At 37.0% G+C, this 18,047-nt stretch overlaps 1 protein-coding gene across 3 annotated transcripts in view; it reads right to left on the reverse strand.

Annotated features, from left to right (window-relative positions):
- The window catches only part of ABCD3 (ATP binding cassette subfamily D member 3), a 99,904-nt gene that overhangs the window by 15,988 nt on the left and 65,869 nt on the right, over window positions 1-18,047 (reverse strand). For 2 of the 3 annotated variants that reach the window (XM_082384406.1, XM_082384407.1), the window contains 6 exons: window positions 11,056-11,133; window positions 10,885-10,950; window positions 10,694-10,783; window positions 10,092-10,211; window positions 3,646-3,750; window positions 647-703 (listed from right to left, as the gene is read on the reverse strand). In XM_082384406.1, the coding sequence (XP_082240532.1) occupies window positions 647-703; window positions 3,646-3,750; window positions 10,092-10,211; window positions 10,694-10,783; window positions 10,885-10,950; window positions 11,056-11,133 (516 nt within the window). Of the gene's footprint in view, window positions 1-646; window positions 704-3,645; window positions 3,751-10,091; window positions 10,212-10,693; window positions 10,784-10,884; window positions 10,951-11,055; window positions 11,134-18,047 lie in introns of those variants that run through there. The other variant, XM_082384408.1, reaches the window with a different exon arrangement.

Genomic DNA, 18,047 nt, shown 5'->3' on the forward strand with positions numbered 1-18,047 from the left:
AGAAAAGGAACTAAGCTGGGTTTATTTTTAGGGTTTGATTATTTTACATTAAGAGTTGACAAGAACTCCCATACTGAGAATGGCACTATGGCACTGCTGGAGCACCTGTACCCATGTAAACCTCACTGTAATATCTTTGTAAATTATAGTGACCACCTAATGAATTCTATTTATTACAGTGTGAGGACAAACATAGCTGACATTATACAGTTTCCTCCTTGTAGTCCTGGTCTCTACTAAAACTGTCCCTAAACTCTTTGCTATCTGATCCTTCTTAAGACTTTCTCCTTCTGTCAATACAGAATGGTAAGAAAAAGTTTATTTGGCCATAGTTATGATAAGATTATGCACATTTTAATCAGTTATTATACAACAGTCATTTATAAAACTGGAGAACCACTAACTGGTTCTCTAATATCTATCATATATAACTAGGGACTGTTTACATATATTGTAGCTTTCAAAATTAACAACTACAATAATATTTATGAAAATCCTGTTTTATAAAAATGAGTTAGAGTCACCTTTTTCCCTTAAGTTATATATTTATAAGGGAATATACACCAAGAAATCTAAAACCATAATCATCTGAATTCATATATGAAAATAAACTCTCACTATACCATTCAGTATAAGAAATACAAACCTCATGGTGTTTCCAAAGAGACTTTCTATGTGACACAGTGAAGAGGGTAATGCCAACCTAATATAAGGAAAATGATTAAGGTTTATATCAATAACAGAGTCACAAATTAAACTAGTCTATATAATTTAAGCTGTTAAGATGACTGTCTTCAGTAGCTATAGTTAAAAATCAATGCCAAAGAGAAAAAACTATAACTGATGCCAAATGTTTAAGGTAATGCAAAGTACAGGCCATTGACCACATAATAAAAACTAACAAGTATCAACAGAGTCTTTAAGAAAAAAAACTAAACTAATAGGTACTAGCTTAATTAAGTGTATTATTTTGTTTTGGGCAGAAAATATATATCCTAGCACATTTTATATTTTATTGTGAAAAAATATATGAAAAGAGTATAAAGGTGGTAAAAGTAGCAAAAAGTCAAAAATAGGAAAATTAAATCAATATAGTACTGCCTACAGTAAATTTGTTTTTCAAATACAGGGTCATAATCTTTTATTGGAAACCCTTATTTTGGAATGTCTTAGAATTCAGATTTTGGAAAACCCCCAGAGGGTTCAGAGGCAGAATTCTGAAATCAAACACATCAGTGTTTCTGCAACAACACATATGGACATGAACATTCAGTGAGATAAATAAGAGCTTAAAAATCTTCTGTTAGCTCAGGCCAGGTCTGGCTACCCAGTGAGCTTGCTACAAAATAATGAAAAATCTTTTGGTTTTACAAGCTTACTGGATTTCAGACTGTGAATTAGGATTTATGGATTGTTCTTCAAATTTTCAAAGCAACACTAAGAGATACAGCTAGTTGCTCTGGATCAGTGATTCTCAACCAGGGAGTGGAGGCAGGGGATTTTGTCCCATAGGGGACATTTGGCAAGGTCTTTTTTGATTGTTGCAACTGAGAGTGCTACAGAAGTCTAATGAGTAGAGGTCAGAAATGCTGCCAAACATCCTACAAAGCAGAGGACAGCCTCCCACAACTGAGTCATCCAACCCACAATGTCAATAGTGCTGAGATTGAGAAACCTTGCTCTAGATCAGTGTTTCTCAAAATGGACCTCTCGAGGCTGAGATACATGCTAGGGTAGCCAGGAAATCTCCACCATGAGTTCCAATTTTTATATTCATTTTGATAATTAAAAAGAATTTTGAGTAAGTATATTCTTCTTATCACTTCTATCATGAGATTTAAGTGCCCAAGTTTGTGTTTACACTTCTGTTGGCACCAAGTGGTGATTTAAAGTGGTATCATTTAAAACTTTTAATGTATCATAAGTTTGGCTGCCATGGGAAAGGTTCTCAAACAGGTTAGGAACTGCATGACAAGTATATGGTCAGTTATTAATAAAACATATATTTCGATGGTGTAACACATCTTATTTTTGAAAGCTCACTTCAGATATTATTTCTCTTACAATTCTAAAATAACTGGATTAGATCTCAACTTAATGAAGGCATTCTTTATAATAGAATTACTTCAGTCAAAATACGTAAGCAAAATTCAAAATATAAGATCTGGACCTCCTATTATTTTTGGACCTCAGACTAAACCTAAACCAGTGGTTTAGTTTCAGCAAAACAGTATCATAGGTCTCTCTAATGCTGCAATTTTGAAACTGTGTTTTAAAGTTTTATCTGTACTTAATTTATAAGTTTATATTGGTTTTGTAGCTTCTGTAAATGAGTTTTAAGTTTAAGTTCATACTTCATTTCATGCTTATCCATATTCAAGTGCCATTATAGTAATATAATTTATCAACTGGGGGCTCCATAAGAATTTTTTTCTTTTAAGTGGAATCTATACGTAGGAGAATTGCATCCTTTGTGGGGACTTGCAGCCTACAGCTAGATATAAGAGGAAACTGCATGGACAAAATTACCAGCAAAGAGCCTCTAAATCACTAATCAAGTAGAGACTACATGGTTTTATGTGTAAGAGATTCCACAAACACCTCTAATGCCTATAAAATCTGAAAATATGTATGGACAAATGGATAAAAAATTATAAATGACTAAAACTGATTAAGAACAGAAAACCATTAAAGAAATAAAATCAGTAGCTATAAAATCTTCCTAAAAGATGAATGTAGCAAATTTATTCCTTCATCATTAGGCCACTTCTTCTCAGACTTTAATGTGCATTTGAATCATCCGGGGGTTTTGTTAAAACGCAGGCTCTGATTTAGCAGTAGGGCTTGAGACCACATTTCTAACACGCTCCGAGGCAATGCCGCTGCTGCTGAGCTGTGACCACACTCTGAGCAGCAGGAACTGATACCGTATACACGCATCATGACTTTTTATATTTATTGTGAACTCCCAAAGAACAGTTGCAACATGGTAAAAGACTCCTGTACTTCATTTGCTTACACTGAAACTCTAAAACAGTTACATTATGCTGCTCTTGTTCTCAAAATCCAACGAAAGTATAGATGATGGTGACAACTCCTCACAGGAAAAAAAAAAAAAACAAAAAAACTGAGGCGACTGAATAATTACTTAAAGAATGGAACCAATGTAGAAAGCCTCAGAAAAGGCTACTAAAAGAAGCCTTGGTAAGATACTGGCCAGGCCAGAGAAAAAAATGGATAAATTAAAAGTTGCCAAATAATTACTGTCGAATTTTTTTAATTAAAGTTTTTTTTTATTTTTTGAATTTTCTTTATAAAGAAACAAATGATATTTAGGTAAAGTTGATGGAACAAATTAAGAAAATATCAGTTTATTAACTCTGAGTATAGAGAATGAGTTAAAAGGAAAAGAAATTTAAACATTTATTTTATATCTAATACACGGCTAAAAAGAATTATATTCAGAATTCATTGATAATTTCTTTTTACTCATATCTATTAATTATCAGTTTAAAATATTAAAGCAAGATATCATCCTATGATAGTAATTTTGTCACTTTACAACTTGGAATCTTCTTTTTGGGTAGATATTTGGTTGGACACAGAGTAAACTGAAAGGGGGGACTGAGAATTTATCACACTTACCTTTCGACAATGACTGTAAATGTAGTCTTCCACATCCACACTAACTGCACTTGTGCATTCATCCAAAATGGCAAACTGAGGCTTATGATAAAATAATCTTGCCATCTGAAGCATAAAAAGAAATATTCTGTATAATCATTTAGAGAGCTAAAATTAATACGGGAAAATAGATTTACTTTAAATACTCATTTACAGTCTTCTAAAGCAAAGATGAAAATTATTCTAACTCAAAAAATCTACTTCTCAGAAACAAAAACAATATAAAGAAACCTGATTGCTTTTATTGTCTTCCCGAACAAAGGGGAAAATGTAACACATGGGAAATATTGTTAAGAGTAAAGCAAAAACTTTTAAGACTGATGGGAGATGAAGTTGAGTTTTAAACTAGTATTAAAGAAAGTTCTCTAAAACAGGTTAGAGGGTACACATTTTGATGAAATCCTAGAATTCAGACTATAGATGACTCATACAAAAACTGACTATTTTTAAACATTTTGTTGCTTAAGTAATGTCAATTAATATTATGTTGCCAATTAATATTCCCACCAACAATGTTTGAGTGCACCTGTTGTATATATCCCTGCGGTCAGTTTTGGGCATGCTCATTTTTAAAAGGCTGTGCTAATTTTATAAGTGAAAATTAACATCAAGGTTATTATAGCTTACATCTCTTTGATTAGCAATAATGCTGAACATTTTGCTGTTTATTTTCCATATGTATCTTATTTTCTGGGAATTATTTATTCTGATCCTTTGTCCAACAGATATTCCAAATTGTCATCTGCTCCTAACAATGATCTCCATGTTGCATGACCAATGGACACTTTCTATCCTTGCCCAATTTATCTTCTCTGCAACATTCAACGCAGGTGACCATTCCCTCCTTCTTGAGAAAGTGAGAGTGAAACCATGGATTTAAGTTTCTTTCCATTTCTTATGCTGTTTTCTCAGTTTCTTTTCCAGCATTTTCTCTTTCACTTGACCATTAAGTGTTGGGGTCCCTGAGGGTTAATTCCTAGGTCCTCTCCTCTTTTTCCTATGTTGTTTCTCTCTGAGTAATCTCATCAAATCTCATGATTTCAAATATTATTTACATTTGTAAACTCCCAATATATCTCCCTCACCCATACTTCCCTTCTAATTTCCAAACTGATACACAAAAATTCCTATTTGATCTTTCTATTTGGATATCTTACAGGACTCGCAGACTTTAAAAATCTAAAACTCAACGGATTTTCTAGATTTTTCCCTTAAATCCATTCATCCATTTCCCCCACCCCATCTTGAACATTTCAGAAATGAAACTGTCAAACAGCTGCTCAAGCTAGAAAGCTGTGAGTCCTCCTTGATCTTTCCCTTCTCCTCCTCCCTTCCCCTCCCCCCCATTTTTAGTCCATTCAAGTCAGTCCTGTGGACCCTACTCACTTTCCCCCAGCTCACAATCATGTCCTTAGCCCAGAGCATAATCCTCTCCTGCCTGGATGACCACAAATAGCCTCCTGTTTCCTCTTTTGCACCTCTTTAACCCATTCTCCATGTAACCAGAGAGGATCTTCCAAAAACGTAACAGAGAATTTCATTCTTCTGCTTAAAACCCTTCAATAACTTCCCATTTCACTTAGAATAAAATTCAAACTCCTTACCATGGTCTACAAGGCCCCGCACAACCTTATTACTACTCACTCTCTAACTTCAACATTCCAGCCACCATCTCCTCTCAACTACCAGGACACAATGTGTCACAGGTCTTACAGGCTTAGCACATGTCGCTTTCCTTATGTCTCAAACGCCTTACTCTGCTCCTTGCATCTTTCAAATTTCTGCTTAATGTCACCTTCTCAAACCTACCCTGATCCCTTTCCCCAATCCAAGTGGGTCCCTTCTGTAACATCTCTGCAGCTCTTCACATACTGTAAATTGTATGTTGTCTGTTTCTTTGTCTACCCCTTAGGCTATAATATTCACAAAAGCCGAGACTCTGTTTTAATCACTACTGTACACCTGTAAAGTATAGGAAACATTCAAATATTTGATAAATGAATGACTAAAACATAAAAACAGCTTTCTTGGGGTTTATATCTTATTTATAAGAGGTGTGAGGAAGGGGAAGCAGCAAGGACAGACCATCAAGAAGTTCAGCTGTGCAGAGAATGAAAGGTATAGACTACATGGGACCTTTGGTTAAGGCAGAGTTTGCTTTTTAGATCACAGAGACCTGAAAATATCTTTCTATAAAAGGACTAGAAGAGATTAAATATGGGGGGGGTGTCGGGGGGGTGCATAACTGAAGGAAAGGGATGTGATAAAGTTGGAGGAGGGAGGGTCCAAAAACACAGACGGAGACATTTAGCCTTTCTCAAGAGGAAGGATGACATATCCTCCACAAACAGTGGGAGCAGGGAGGTCAGGACAGCCCAGTGCAAAGTTACTAAGAGGAGTGATGATTTGAAGGCATTCCACAAATGCCCCTCCTCTGTGTTCCCATGCAATGCTTTGCATACCTTCGTCACCACACTTAGCACATTATATGGAAATTTTCTCATCATGTTTCTTTCTCTCTCCCACTATGCAGTCAGCTACTTGGTTTCTCAGTCAAGGAGATTTTGGAATATACGAACTCTGCAGTCATACTGCTGACTGAGCATGACAGGCCACTCCCACCCCCCACCAGCTTTAACATTTCCTAGATATCTTTGCCTGGCAAGCCACTTAACTGTTCTACATTCTGTTTCCTCTGTGAAATGGGACACTCACAGCTCTCATCTCACAGGACTATGGCGAGAATGAAATGAGATAACCTGTGTAAAGTGCTTGGCATACTGCCTATCGCCTATTTAGCACTCAGTAAAAATTAGCAGTCATGTAACTGAAATAACAGCATCTCTTTTTTCTTTAAGAAGTAGGAGGAGAGTTATTCTGCTCAGAGTGGTGGAATAGGTAATGGGGTAGAAAGCCTGAGACTGGTAGTTTTCAAATGATTATCTTGAAAAATGAGACAGAGGGACAAAAATCAGTAATAGGATTGCCAAGCCATGCTGTGAAGCCCTGTAAGACCGGAAACCATGGAAGTGCAGTGCCACCAATCCATCTTATTCTCTGATTTTTTTTCCAGTGGTGCTCAGAAGCCAATGTACAGAAATGTCAAGGCAAACAATTGCTCTTGGATTGGTGTTTAAATAATATGAGAAAACAAAAAGTGGGAAAGGAAGTTAAGGGGAAAGGATCATTTGTTCATTCCTTTAAGAAATATCTCCTGTGTACCTCCTATGTGCCAGGCCCTGGATTGTTAAGTCTGTGCTGGACAGGAAAGAAGGTAGTCAGAAGGGAATTGATCAATTATAGAGAAGGAATGGGTCAATATTAGAGAGATCTCAGTGAGTTTGAAGAACGGGGACAGTTGCCAATTAGGTAAAAGAAAAAGAATTCATTTCAAAAATGGATTTAAAAAAACACTAAAAATCTTATGACAGTGGTATGTCTGGTAAGGTGGTTTGGGCCTTTCTTTACACTTTTATAAATATTCCAACTTTTCTATCATATATACTTTCTCATAATTCAATATAAAAAAACCATCACTAAAGAGGAAGAGCAAGAACAAAAGAGTAGAAAAGAAAACTACGGGTCAGAGAAATAAGACAGCCCAATTTATGATACTAGGTGGAGCAACCCTGGCTGATGTTTGGACCAGGGTTGGACTAGCTGATGGCTGGACCCAAATGGGTGCAACGGGGGAAAAAGGCATGTCACTTGAGACTTCAAGGCACAGTGAGAGAAGAGAACTGGTCAGACAGTTCATCTGCACATTGAAGGCCATATACTGTAATGTACTGGTGAAGAGCAAGAGTTCTGGGGTCAGACCCACCTGCACGTGGATCTCAGTTCTGCCATGCAGCAGCTGTCTGGTATCAGTAAGCTGCTTAAGTTCTCCAAGTCTTTCCCTCATCTGTACCTTACTTCACAGGGCTCTTGGGAGAATTAAACAGGACCTGCCATTCCAAACCAATCTTTCCCTCATCAATATTCTAGGGCATTTTCTTTGTAACTATCACTGAAGACTGCCTGCCTGGTATCACAATTAAATGAGCATATCTGGCTCTCCTAACTAGATTATAAAGGCAGCCACCTAGCTAAGTGCCTTTCATAGAATAGATTCTTAGCTAATCCTAAACTCTGTGGCAAGCATACCATAATTAATTTTTTTGCTGTTAAAATAATGGAATAATATTTCCCCCTATATTTATGTTGATATTTTTCAAGGGACTTTTAGAAATGTGTTCACCAGATCTCCCTTTATTCAGTAGTTTTATTCCATTCCCTCAAATTCAAATCCTGATTCTCCTTACCTAAGAGTTCCTTTGGTTCATCTGTTTTATACCAACCTTCACTCTTATAGATTCATTGTTTTGGTTAAACCTTTCAAAGTCTGTTCTTCCTAAAAATTATAATTTTTATAATTTATAAATTATAGGTTTTTATAATTTATAAAAATTATGTCTTCTCTTCCCATCAACTTTTTACTTTGAAAATTTTAATCCTACCAAAAAAATGAAAGAACAATAAAATGAATACACATTCTCCACCCAACTTCAGCAATGTTGATATTTATTGCATTAGCCTTTTCTAACTCCCTCCAAACCCTTCTAAAGTAGCAAAACAATATGCTCTCTTTTAAACTTCACATTCAATTCTCCAAATGTTGGCCTATACAGAACACACCCTGTCAAGGGCTTGGCCATGCAACCGTGTTACAGGTGAGCTCTCCCCATTTCCCAGCTCTATCGTGGTTCATCTGGCTTTACAGGGTTCCTTCCCCCACTCCCTATTCTTCCAAAATAAACTCTCACTCCTCTAGGCACACCCTTAAATTTCTTATCTTCTAATAAAAACTACCCTCTGTGTAACATTTATACCACACATATACAATTCCTTAGTTTAAGCAGATTTATTTTTCTTTCTGAGTCTCCATTGTGTCCACTTGTGAATCTTGCCTTATCCTTCCATTTTCTTTGAAGTCATAGTATAGGAATTTAAATTAGTTTTCCTGAATTGCAGTTATTTCTATAGGCATCTTCTAAACTGATTTCAGAAATGCCCAATCACTTTAAATTCTCACGCCTTCAGCCCAATTTCCACTTTGAGTATGGCTGGTATCTCTCTTCTCTTTTGTTTATGATTCATTCATCACTCTAGATTAATCTCACTAGCCAGACAAATCACAATATTAAGTTGATATTAAGTTCATATAGAATGGGTATGATCTGGAGAAGAACAACATGCAAAACAATCAGGGAATAGGAGGTAACCAAAAGGTAGAATATAACCTGAAGATAAACAGTAAGCAATTCTGAAACAGGTCCATTCTTCTGCTATCTTCCCTTGGCTACAGTTTTCTCTAATTTCCACAAGGTTATAACACTCCCTCCCCAAAAACTTCCTCTGGATCTGCTCAAACTATGGTATGTCTAGTTAGAAAATGACTCCCTAAAAGTTATCCCCCTTGGGACTTCCCTGGTGGCGCAGTGGTTAAGAATCCACCTGCCAATGCAGGGGACACGGGTTCGATCCCTGGTCTGGGAAGATTCCCACATGCCACAGAGCAACTAAGCCCGTGCGCCACAACTACTGAAGCCCACGCGCCTAGAGCCCATGCTCCACAATAAGAGAAGCCAACTCAATGAGAAGCCTGCGCACCACAACAAAGAGCACTCTAGCCCCTGCTCGCCGCAACTAGAGAAAGCCCACGTGCAGCAATGAAGACCCAACGCAGCCAAAAATTAATTAATTAATTAATTAATTAATTACAAAAAATAAAATAAAAGTTATCCCCCTTTACAGAGTACTCAAAGAATCACTCTTAATATGTCACATTTTGTAGTCATGTTTGATTGGGATAACTTTAGTTGATCATAAAATAATTCCTTTCAAATGTTTCTTTATATTAGGAAAATTTTAAAATTCTAAATAACTTTAGGTAGTAGATACTGAGCCCTGAAACAAGGATAAATATAATGATAAAGGGAAAGGACAAGAAGAGAATAAAGAATAAAATGATAATAAAATTAACATCTCTAATACCTTCAGCTACTTTAGAGAGAATAGGCTAAGATAGAGAGGCGTCTATAGGGAAAAAATACTGAAAGGGATCTCATAACCCAACCAGGACCTATGTGCCACAAAGTTCCCCCAACTTTTAGAAAAACGGATTAACAGTATATAATTGGATGTGCATCTTTTCCTTGCATAGGAATATTTTTGAATTTTTCAGAATTCCAAATTTACATGCAAGCTATACTTCTATTATCATATAAACTAAGCCACACTATAATAATTGCTAAATAAAAAGATTAAAACAAAACTGTATGCCCTGATTATCAAAATGCTGGATTCTAAGAGTGACTTTATGCAACCAGCTGCATTGCTCTGCAGTGTTTTCAGAGCACACTTACCGCCATTCTTTGCTTTTCTCCACCACTGAGTACATCCATCCAATCCTGAACACTGTCCCAGCCTCCTTCACGTTCAAGGATATGACCCAACTGGACATTGTCTAAGTATTCCTTCAGTACCTTTCAGCAAAATGATTAAAGATGAACTCATGCTTAATATAAACCAACATTCTCTATCTTGCTTTATTTTTTAAACTAGAATCACTATAATACTATTGCCAACATCACTAAAAAAGGCACATTTCACAAAAGAATGTGGCACAAAGGTAAACCTAAACTCTTTACTTCCTATTTATATTAATTTTGACAAAATATATCTAGCAGCATAAAGAGAATACTACTATTGTACATAATTAAAGGACAAGGGCAATGAGAAAACAAACAATAGTGTAAAGACAAGGTTAAACATTCAACAAGTCATATTTAAGCAACATGGTTAACATCTTACCTCAACCTGGAAAGTTATAATTAATGATTAGGCTGTAGAAGCCTTTACAAAAGGTTAGGATAAACTACTTGAAATCTAAAATACTTAACTGATTAAGATAAAGACTCTGAAGTGGAGTGTTTTCAGTAAGTCTAGGATATAAACATTTCCTTACGAGATCAGAAATCCCCTTCTTTTTCTGATCTTCTCTTCCATCTGGATATATCACTTGGTCTCGAAGTGTTCCAAGGGTCATATAAGGTCTCTGATAGTAACACAGCAAAAATCATTAGAAGTGGTTTTTTAAAAAATAAGTTAAAAGATCTTGAAATCAAAGATGATAAAATAACTCAAACACGGTCTTACCTGGGGAACGTAAAATAACTTTCCTCTCTCGGGTTTAGTTAGACGTCCTCCAAAAAGAGGCCATAACTATAAAAGCAAAGGAGGAGGGGGAAGAAGAGCTGTAAATTTCACAATGTGGTAGATTATATGGCAAAATAAGACTACAAAGCCTTAAGGCCAATTTCTACTTACTTCACCAAGAACACGGAAAAGTGAACTCTTTCCACAGCCATTTGGACCACAAATTAGAACGTTGGCCCCAGACCGAACCTGAAAGGAAATGAGTCTATGAATTAATTAAATAGAATATACACTCAATGAACATTTCCGTAGAGTCAAATAGTTCTTTGCTAATGATAAGCTTTCTATTATGTCTATAAATGTGATATTAGGTAGAAGCAGTGGAGGGTATGGATGAAGAGACCTTTTATTTTTGTTTACTTTCAATTTTTACTCAGTCACTTTTTTTCCCACTTAAATATCACTATTGATTGATATCAACTTAATCTCAATCAGAACACAAAGATCTAAAGCTTGAATTCTTGAAAACAGTAATTATGTATGTAAACAGTCTTTTTTTAAAAAATAGAATTGTACTATATATACTGCTCTACAACTTGTTATTATTTAACAATATATCGGGTGCTGAATAGACTCATCCTGCCTAGTTGGGGAGGTCAGTAAAGAATTATAATGTTTATTTTGCTGTGCTTTTGAGGTTTTTAAAAGCAATGTACTTTTAAAAAAAATCTAGTTATATATTGCTTACAAGAAATATACCATAATAAAATGGCTCAGGAAAGGTATATATAAAGACTTGTACAAAATATATGAACAGATGTAAACAAAATGAATTTCATGGAAGGGATCAAGCTGGTGGAGTAGAAGGATGTGCTCTCACTCCCTCTTGCAAGAGAACCAGAATCACAACTAGCTGCTGGACAACCATCGACAGGAAGACACTGGAACTCACCAAAAAAGATACCCCACATCCAAAGACAAAGGTGGAGCTGCAATGTGACGGTAGGAAGGGAACAATCACAATAAAATCAAATCCCATAACCACTGGGAGAACACAAACTGGAGAACAATTATACCACAGAAGTCCACCCTCTGGAGTGAAGGTTCTGAGCCCCACGTCAGGCTTCCCAACCTAGGGGTCCGGCAACAGGAGGAGGAATTCCCAGAGAATCAGTCTTTGAAGGCTAGCAGGATTTGACTGCAGGACTTCAACAGGATTGGGGGAAACAGAGACTCCACTCTTGGAGGGCACAAAGTAGTATGCGCATCAGGACCCAGGCGGAAGGAGCAGTGACCTCATAGGAGACTGAACCAGACCTACCTGCTAGTATTGGAGGGTCTCCTGCAGAGGCAGGGGGTGGCTATGGCTCACCGTGGGGGCAAGGACACTGGCAGCAGAAGTTCTGGGAAGTACTCCTTGGTGTGAGCCCTCCCAGAGTCACCATTAGCCCCACCAAAGAGCTGGGCAGGCTCCAGCATTGGGTCGCCTCAGGCCAAACAACCAACAGGGAGGGAACCCAGCCCCACACATCAGCAGACAAGTGGATTAAAGTTTTACTGAGCTCTGCCCACCAGAGTAACACCCAGCTCTACCTACCACCAGTCCCTCCCAACAGGAAGCTCATCCACCAGAGGGCAGACAGCAGAAACAAGAAAAACTAGAGTCCTGCAGCCTGTGGAACGAAAACCACATTCACAGAAAGATAGACAAACTGAAAAGGCAGAATACTATGTACCAGATGAAGGAACAAGATAAAACCCCAGAAAAACAACTAAATGAAGTGAAGATAGGCAACCTTCGAGAAAAAGAATTCAGAATAGTGATAGCGAAGATGATCCAGGACCTCGGAAAAAGAATGGAGGAGCCAAAGATCGAGAAGATGCAAGAAATGTTTAACAAAGACATAGAAGAATTAAAGAACAAACACCTAGAAGATTTAAGAACAAACAAACAGAGATGAACAACACAATAACTGAAATGAAACGTACACTAGAAGGAATCAATAGCAGAGTAACTGAGGCAGCAGAACAGATAAGTGACCTGAAAGAAATGGTGGAATTCACTGCTGGGGAACAGAATATGGAAGAAAGAATGATGGAATTCACTGCTGTGGAACAGAATAAAGAATGAAAAGAAATGAAGACAGACTGAGAGACCTCTGGGACAACATTAAACGCATGAACATTCACTTTACAGGGGTCCCCAGAAGAAGAAGAGACAGAGAAAGGACCCAAGAAAATATTTGAAGAGATTAGAGTCGAAAACTTCCTTAACATGGGAAAGAAAATAGCCACCCAAGTCCAGGAAGTGCAGAGAGTCCCACGCAGGATAAACCCAAGGAGAAACACGCCAAGACACATAGTAATCAAATTGGCAAAAATTAAAGACAAAGAAAAATTATTAAAAGCAACAAGGGAAAAATGATAAATACAAGGGAACTCCCATAAGGTTATCAGCTCATTTCTCAGCAGAAACTCTACAAGCCAGAAGGGAGTAGCATGATATATCTAAAGTACAACTAAGATTACTTTCCTGGCAAGGATCTCATTCAATGGAGAAATCAAAAGCCTTTACAGACAAGCAAAAGCTAAGAAAATTCAGCACCACCAAACCAGCTCTACAACAAATGCTAAAGGAACTTCTCCAGGTGGGAAACACAGAGAAAAAAAGGACATACAAAAACAAACCCAAGGGACTTCCCTGGTGGTGCAGTGGTTAAGAATCCACCTGCCAATGCAGGAGACATGGGTTTGAGCCCTGGTCCGGGAAGATCCCACATGCCACAGAGCAACTAAGCCCGTGCGCCACAACTACTGAGCCTGCACTCTGGAGCCCGTGAGCCACAACTACTGAGCCCACGTGCCACAACTACTGAAGCCCGCGCACCTAGAGCCCGTGCTCCGCAACAAGAGGAGCCACCACAACGAGAAGCCCGCACACTGCAACAAAGACCCAACGCAGCCCAAAATAAATAAATAAATATAATTTTTTGAAAAAAGAAAAACAGCAAACCCAAAACAATTAAGAAAATGGTAATAGGAACATACATATTGATAATTACCTTAAATGTGAATGGATTAAATGCTCCAACCAAAAGACACAGGATTGCTGAATGGATACAAAAACAAGACCCATAAATAGGCTGTCTATAAGAGACCCACTTCAGACCTAGGGACACATGCAGAACGAAAGTGAGGAGATGGAAGAAGATATTCCATGCAAATGGAAATCAAAAGAAAGCTGGAGTAGCAACACTCATATCAGATAAAATAGACTTTAAAATAAAGAATGTTACAAGAGACAAAAAGGACACTACATAATGATCAAGGGATCAATCCAAGAAGAAGATATAACAATTATAAATATTTATGCACCAACATAGGAGCACCTCAATACATAAGGCAAATGCTAACAGCTATAAAAGAGGAAATTGATGGTAACACAATAATAGAGGGGGACTTTAACACCTCACTTACACCAATGGACACATAATCCAGACAGAAAATTAACAAGGAAGGACAAGATTCAAATGACACAACAGACCAGATAGATTTAATTGATATTTATAGGACATTCCATCCGAAAACAGCAGATTACACTTTCTTCTCAAGTGCACATGGAACATTCTCCAGGATAGATCACACCATGGGTCACAAATCAAACCTTGGTAAGTTTAAGAACACTGAAATCATATCAAGCATCTTTTTCGACCACAACGCTATGAGATTAGAAATCAATTACAGGGAAAAAACCATAAAATCCAAACATGGAGGCTAAACAATACATTACTAAATAACCAAGAGATCACTGAGGAAATCAAAACATACCTAGAGACAAATGACAACGAAAACACAATGACCCAAAACCTATGGGATGCAGCAAAAGCAGTTCTAAGAGGGAAGATTAGAGCAACACAATCCTACCTCAAGAAACAAGAAAAATCTCAAATAAGCAATCTAAGCTTACACCTAAAGGAACTAGAGAAAGAAGAACAAACAAAACCCAAAGATAGTAGAAGGAAAGAAACCATAAAGATCAGAGCAGAACTAAATGCAATGCAAACAAAGAAAACAATAGCAAAGATCAATAAAACTAAAAGCTGGTTCTCTGAGAAGATAAACAAGATCGATAAAGCTTTAGCCAGACTCATCAAGAAAAAGAGGGAGAGGACTCAAATCAATAAAATCAGAAATAAAAAAGAAGTTACAATGGACACCACAGAAATACAAAGCATCCTAAGAGACTACTACAAGCAACTCTATGCCAATAAAATGGACAACCTGGAAGAAGTGGACACATTTAGAAAAGCACAACCTTCCGAGACTGAACCAGGAAGAAATGGAAAATATAAACAGACCAATCACAAGCACTGAAATTGAAACTGTGATTAAAAATCTTCCAACAAACAAAAATCCAGGACCAAATGGCTTCACAGGTGAATTCTATCAAACATTTAGAGGAGAGCTAACATCTATCCTTCTCAAACTCTTCCAAAATATAGCAGAGGGAGGAGCACTCCCAAACTCATTCTACAAGGCCACCATCACCCTGATACCCAAACCAGACAAAGATACTACAATAAAAGAAAATTACAGACTGATGAATATAGATGCAAAAATCCTCAACAAAATACTAGCAAAGAGAATCCAACAACACATTAAAAGGATCATACACCATGATCAAGTGGGATTTATCCCAGGGATGCAAGGATTCTTCAATATATGCCAATCAATGTGATATACCATATTAAGAAATTGAAGAAAAAAACCATATGATCATCTCAATAGATGAAGAAAAAGCTTTTGACAAAATTCAACACCCATTTCTGATAAAAACTCTCCAGAAAGTGGGCATAGAGGGAACCTACCTTAACATAACAAAGGCCATATATGACAAACCCACAGCAAACATCGTTCTCAATGGTGAAAAACTGAAAGCATTTCCTCTAAGATCAGGAAAAGACAAGGATGTCCACTCTCACCACTTTTATTCAACATAGTTTTGGAAGTCCTAGCCACAGCAATCAGAGAAGAAAAAGAAATAAAAGGAATACAAATTGGAAAAGAAGTAAAACTGTCACTGTTAGCAGATGACATGATACTATACATAGATAATCCTAAAGATGCCACCAGAAAACTACTAGAGCTAATCAACAAATTTGGTAAAGTTGCAGGATACAAAATTAACGCACAGAAATCTCTTGCATTCCTATACACTAACAATGAAAGATCAGAAAGAGAAATTAAGGAAAATCTCATTTACCATTGCAATGAAAAGAATAATATACCTAGGAATAAACCTACCTAAGGAGGTAAAAGACCTGTACTCAGAAAACTGTAAGACACTGATGAAAGAAATCAAAGATGACAGAAACAGATGGAGAAAAATACCATGTTCTTAGATTGGAAGAATCAATACTGTGAAAATGACTATACTACCCAAAGCAATCTACAGATTCAATGCAATCCCTACCAAATTACCAATGGCATTTTTCACAGAACTAGAACAAAAAATCTTAAAATTTGTATGGAGACACAAAAGACCCCGAACAGCCAAAGTAATCTTGAGGGAAAAAAACGGAGCTGGAGGAATCACACTCCCTGACTTCAGACTATACCACAAAGCTACAGTAATCAAGACGATATGGTATTGGCACAGAAACAGAATATAGATCAGTGGAACAGGATAGAAAGTCCAGAGATAAACCCACACACCTATGTTCAACTAATCTATGACAAAGGAGGCAAGGATATATAATAGAGAAAAGACAGCCTCTTCAATAAGTGATGCTGGGAAAACTGGGCAGCTACAAGTAAAAGAATGAAATTAGAACACTCCCTAACACCATAAACAAAAAATAAACTCAAAATGGATTAAAGACTTAAATGTAAGACCAGACACTATAAAACTGTTAGAGGAAAACACAGGAAGAAGACTCTTTGACATAAATCACAGGAAGATCTTTTTTTTATCCACCTCCTAGGGTAATGGAAATAAAAACAAAAATAAACAAATGGGACCTAATGAAACTTCAAAGATTTTGCACAGCGAAGGAAACTATAAAGACAAAAAGACAACCCTCAGAATGGGAGACAATATTTGCAAACGAAACAATGGAAAAAGGATTAATCTCCAAAATATATAAACAGCTCATGCAGCTCAGTATTAAAAGAAACAAATAACCCAATCCAAAAATGGGCAGAAGACCTAAATAGACATTTCTCCAAAGAAGACATACAGATGCCCAAGAGGCACATGAAAAGCTGCTCAACATCAGTAATTTTTAGAGAAATGCAAATGAAAACTACAATGAGGTATCACCTCACACCGGTTAGAATGGGCATCATCAGAAAATCTACAAACAACAAATGCTGGAGAGGGTGTGGAGAAAAGGGAACCTTCTCGCACTGTTGGTGGGAATGTAAATTGATACAGACACTATAGAGAACAGCATGGAGGGTCCTTAAGAAATTAAAAATAGAATTACCATATGACCCAGCAATCCCGCTACTGGGCAGATAGCCAGGGAAAACCATAATTCAAAAAGACACATGCACCCCAATGCTCATTGCAGCACTATTTACAATAGCCAGGTCATGGAAGCAACCTAAATGCCCATGAACAGACAAATGGATACAGAAGATGTGGTACATATGTACAATGGAATATTACTCAGCCAGAAAAAGAAACGAAATTCGGTCATTTGTAGAGACATGGATGGACCTGGAGACTGTCATAGAGAGTGAAGTAAGTCAGAAAGAGAAAAGCAAGTATCATATATTAACACATATATGTGGAATCCAGAAAAATGGTGCAGATGAACTGGTTTGCACAGCAGAAATAAAGACACAGATGTAGAGAACAAACGTATGGCACCAAGTGGGGGGGGAGTGGAGGTGGGGGTCAAGGGTGGGAGGCAGAGTGGTGGTGGTATGAATTGGGAGATTGGGATTGACATGTATACACTAATATGTATAAAATAGATAACTAATAAGAACCTGCTATATAAAAATGAAAGAAAATTTAAAATAAATAAAACAAACAACATATCACAGATGTTCTTTCAGGTCAGTATATTCAGATTCTCCGCATTCCTCTCTTAATGCCTGCAGTGTATTCCATAGCAAGGATGTATCATAACTTATTTAAATACTCTCCTTTT

This window comes from Balaenoptera borealis (genome assembly GCF_965194805.1).
Source record: "Balaenoptera borealis genome assembly, chromosome: 1".
Taxonomy (NCBI): Eukaryota; Metazoa; Chordata; class Mammalia; order Artiodactyla; family Balaenopteridae; genus Balaenoptera; species Balaenoptera borealis.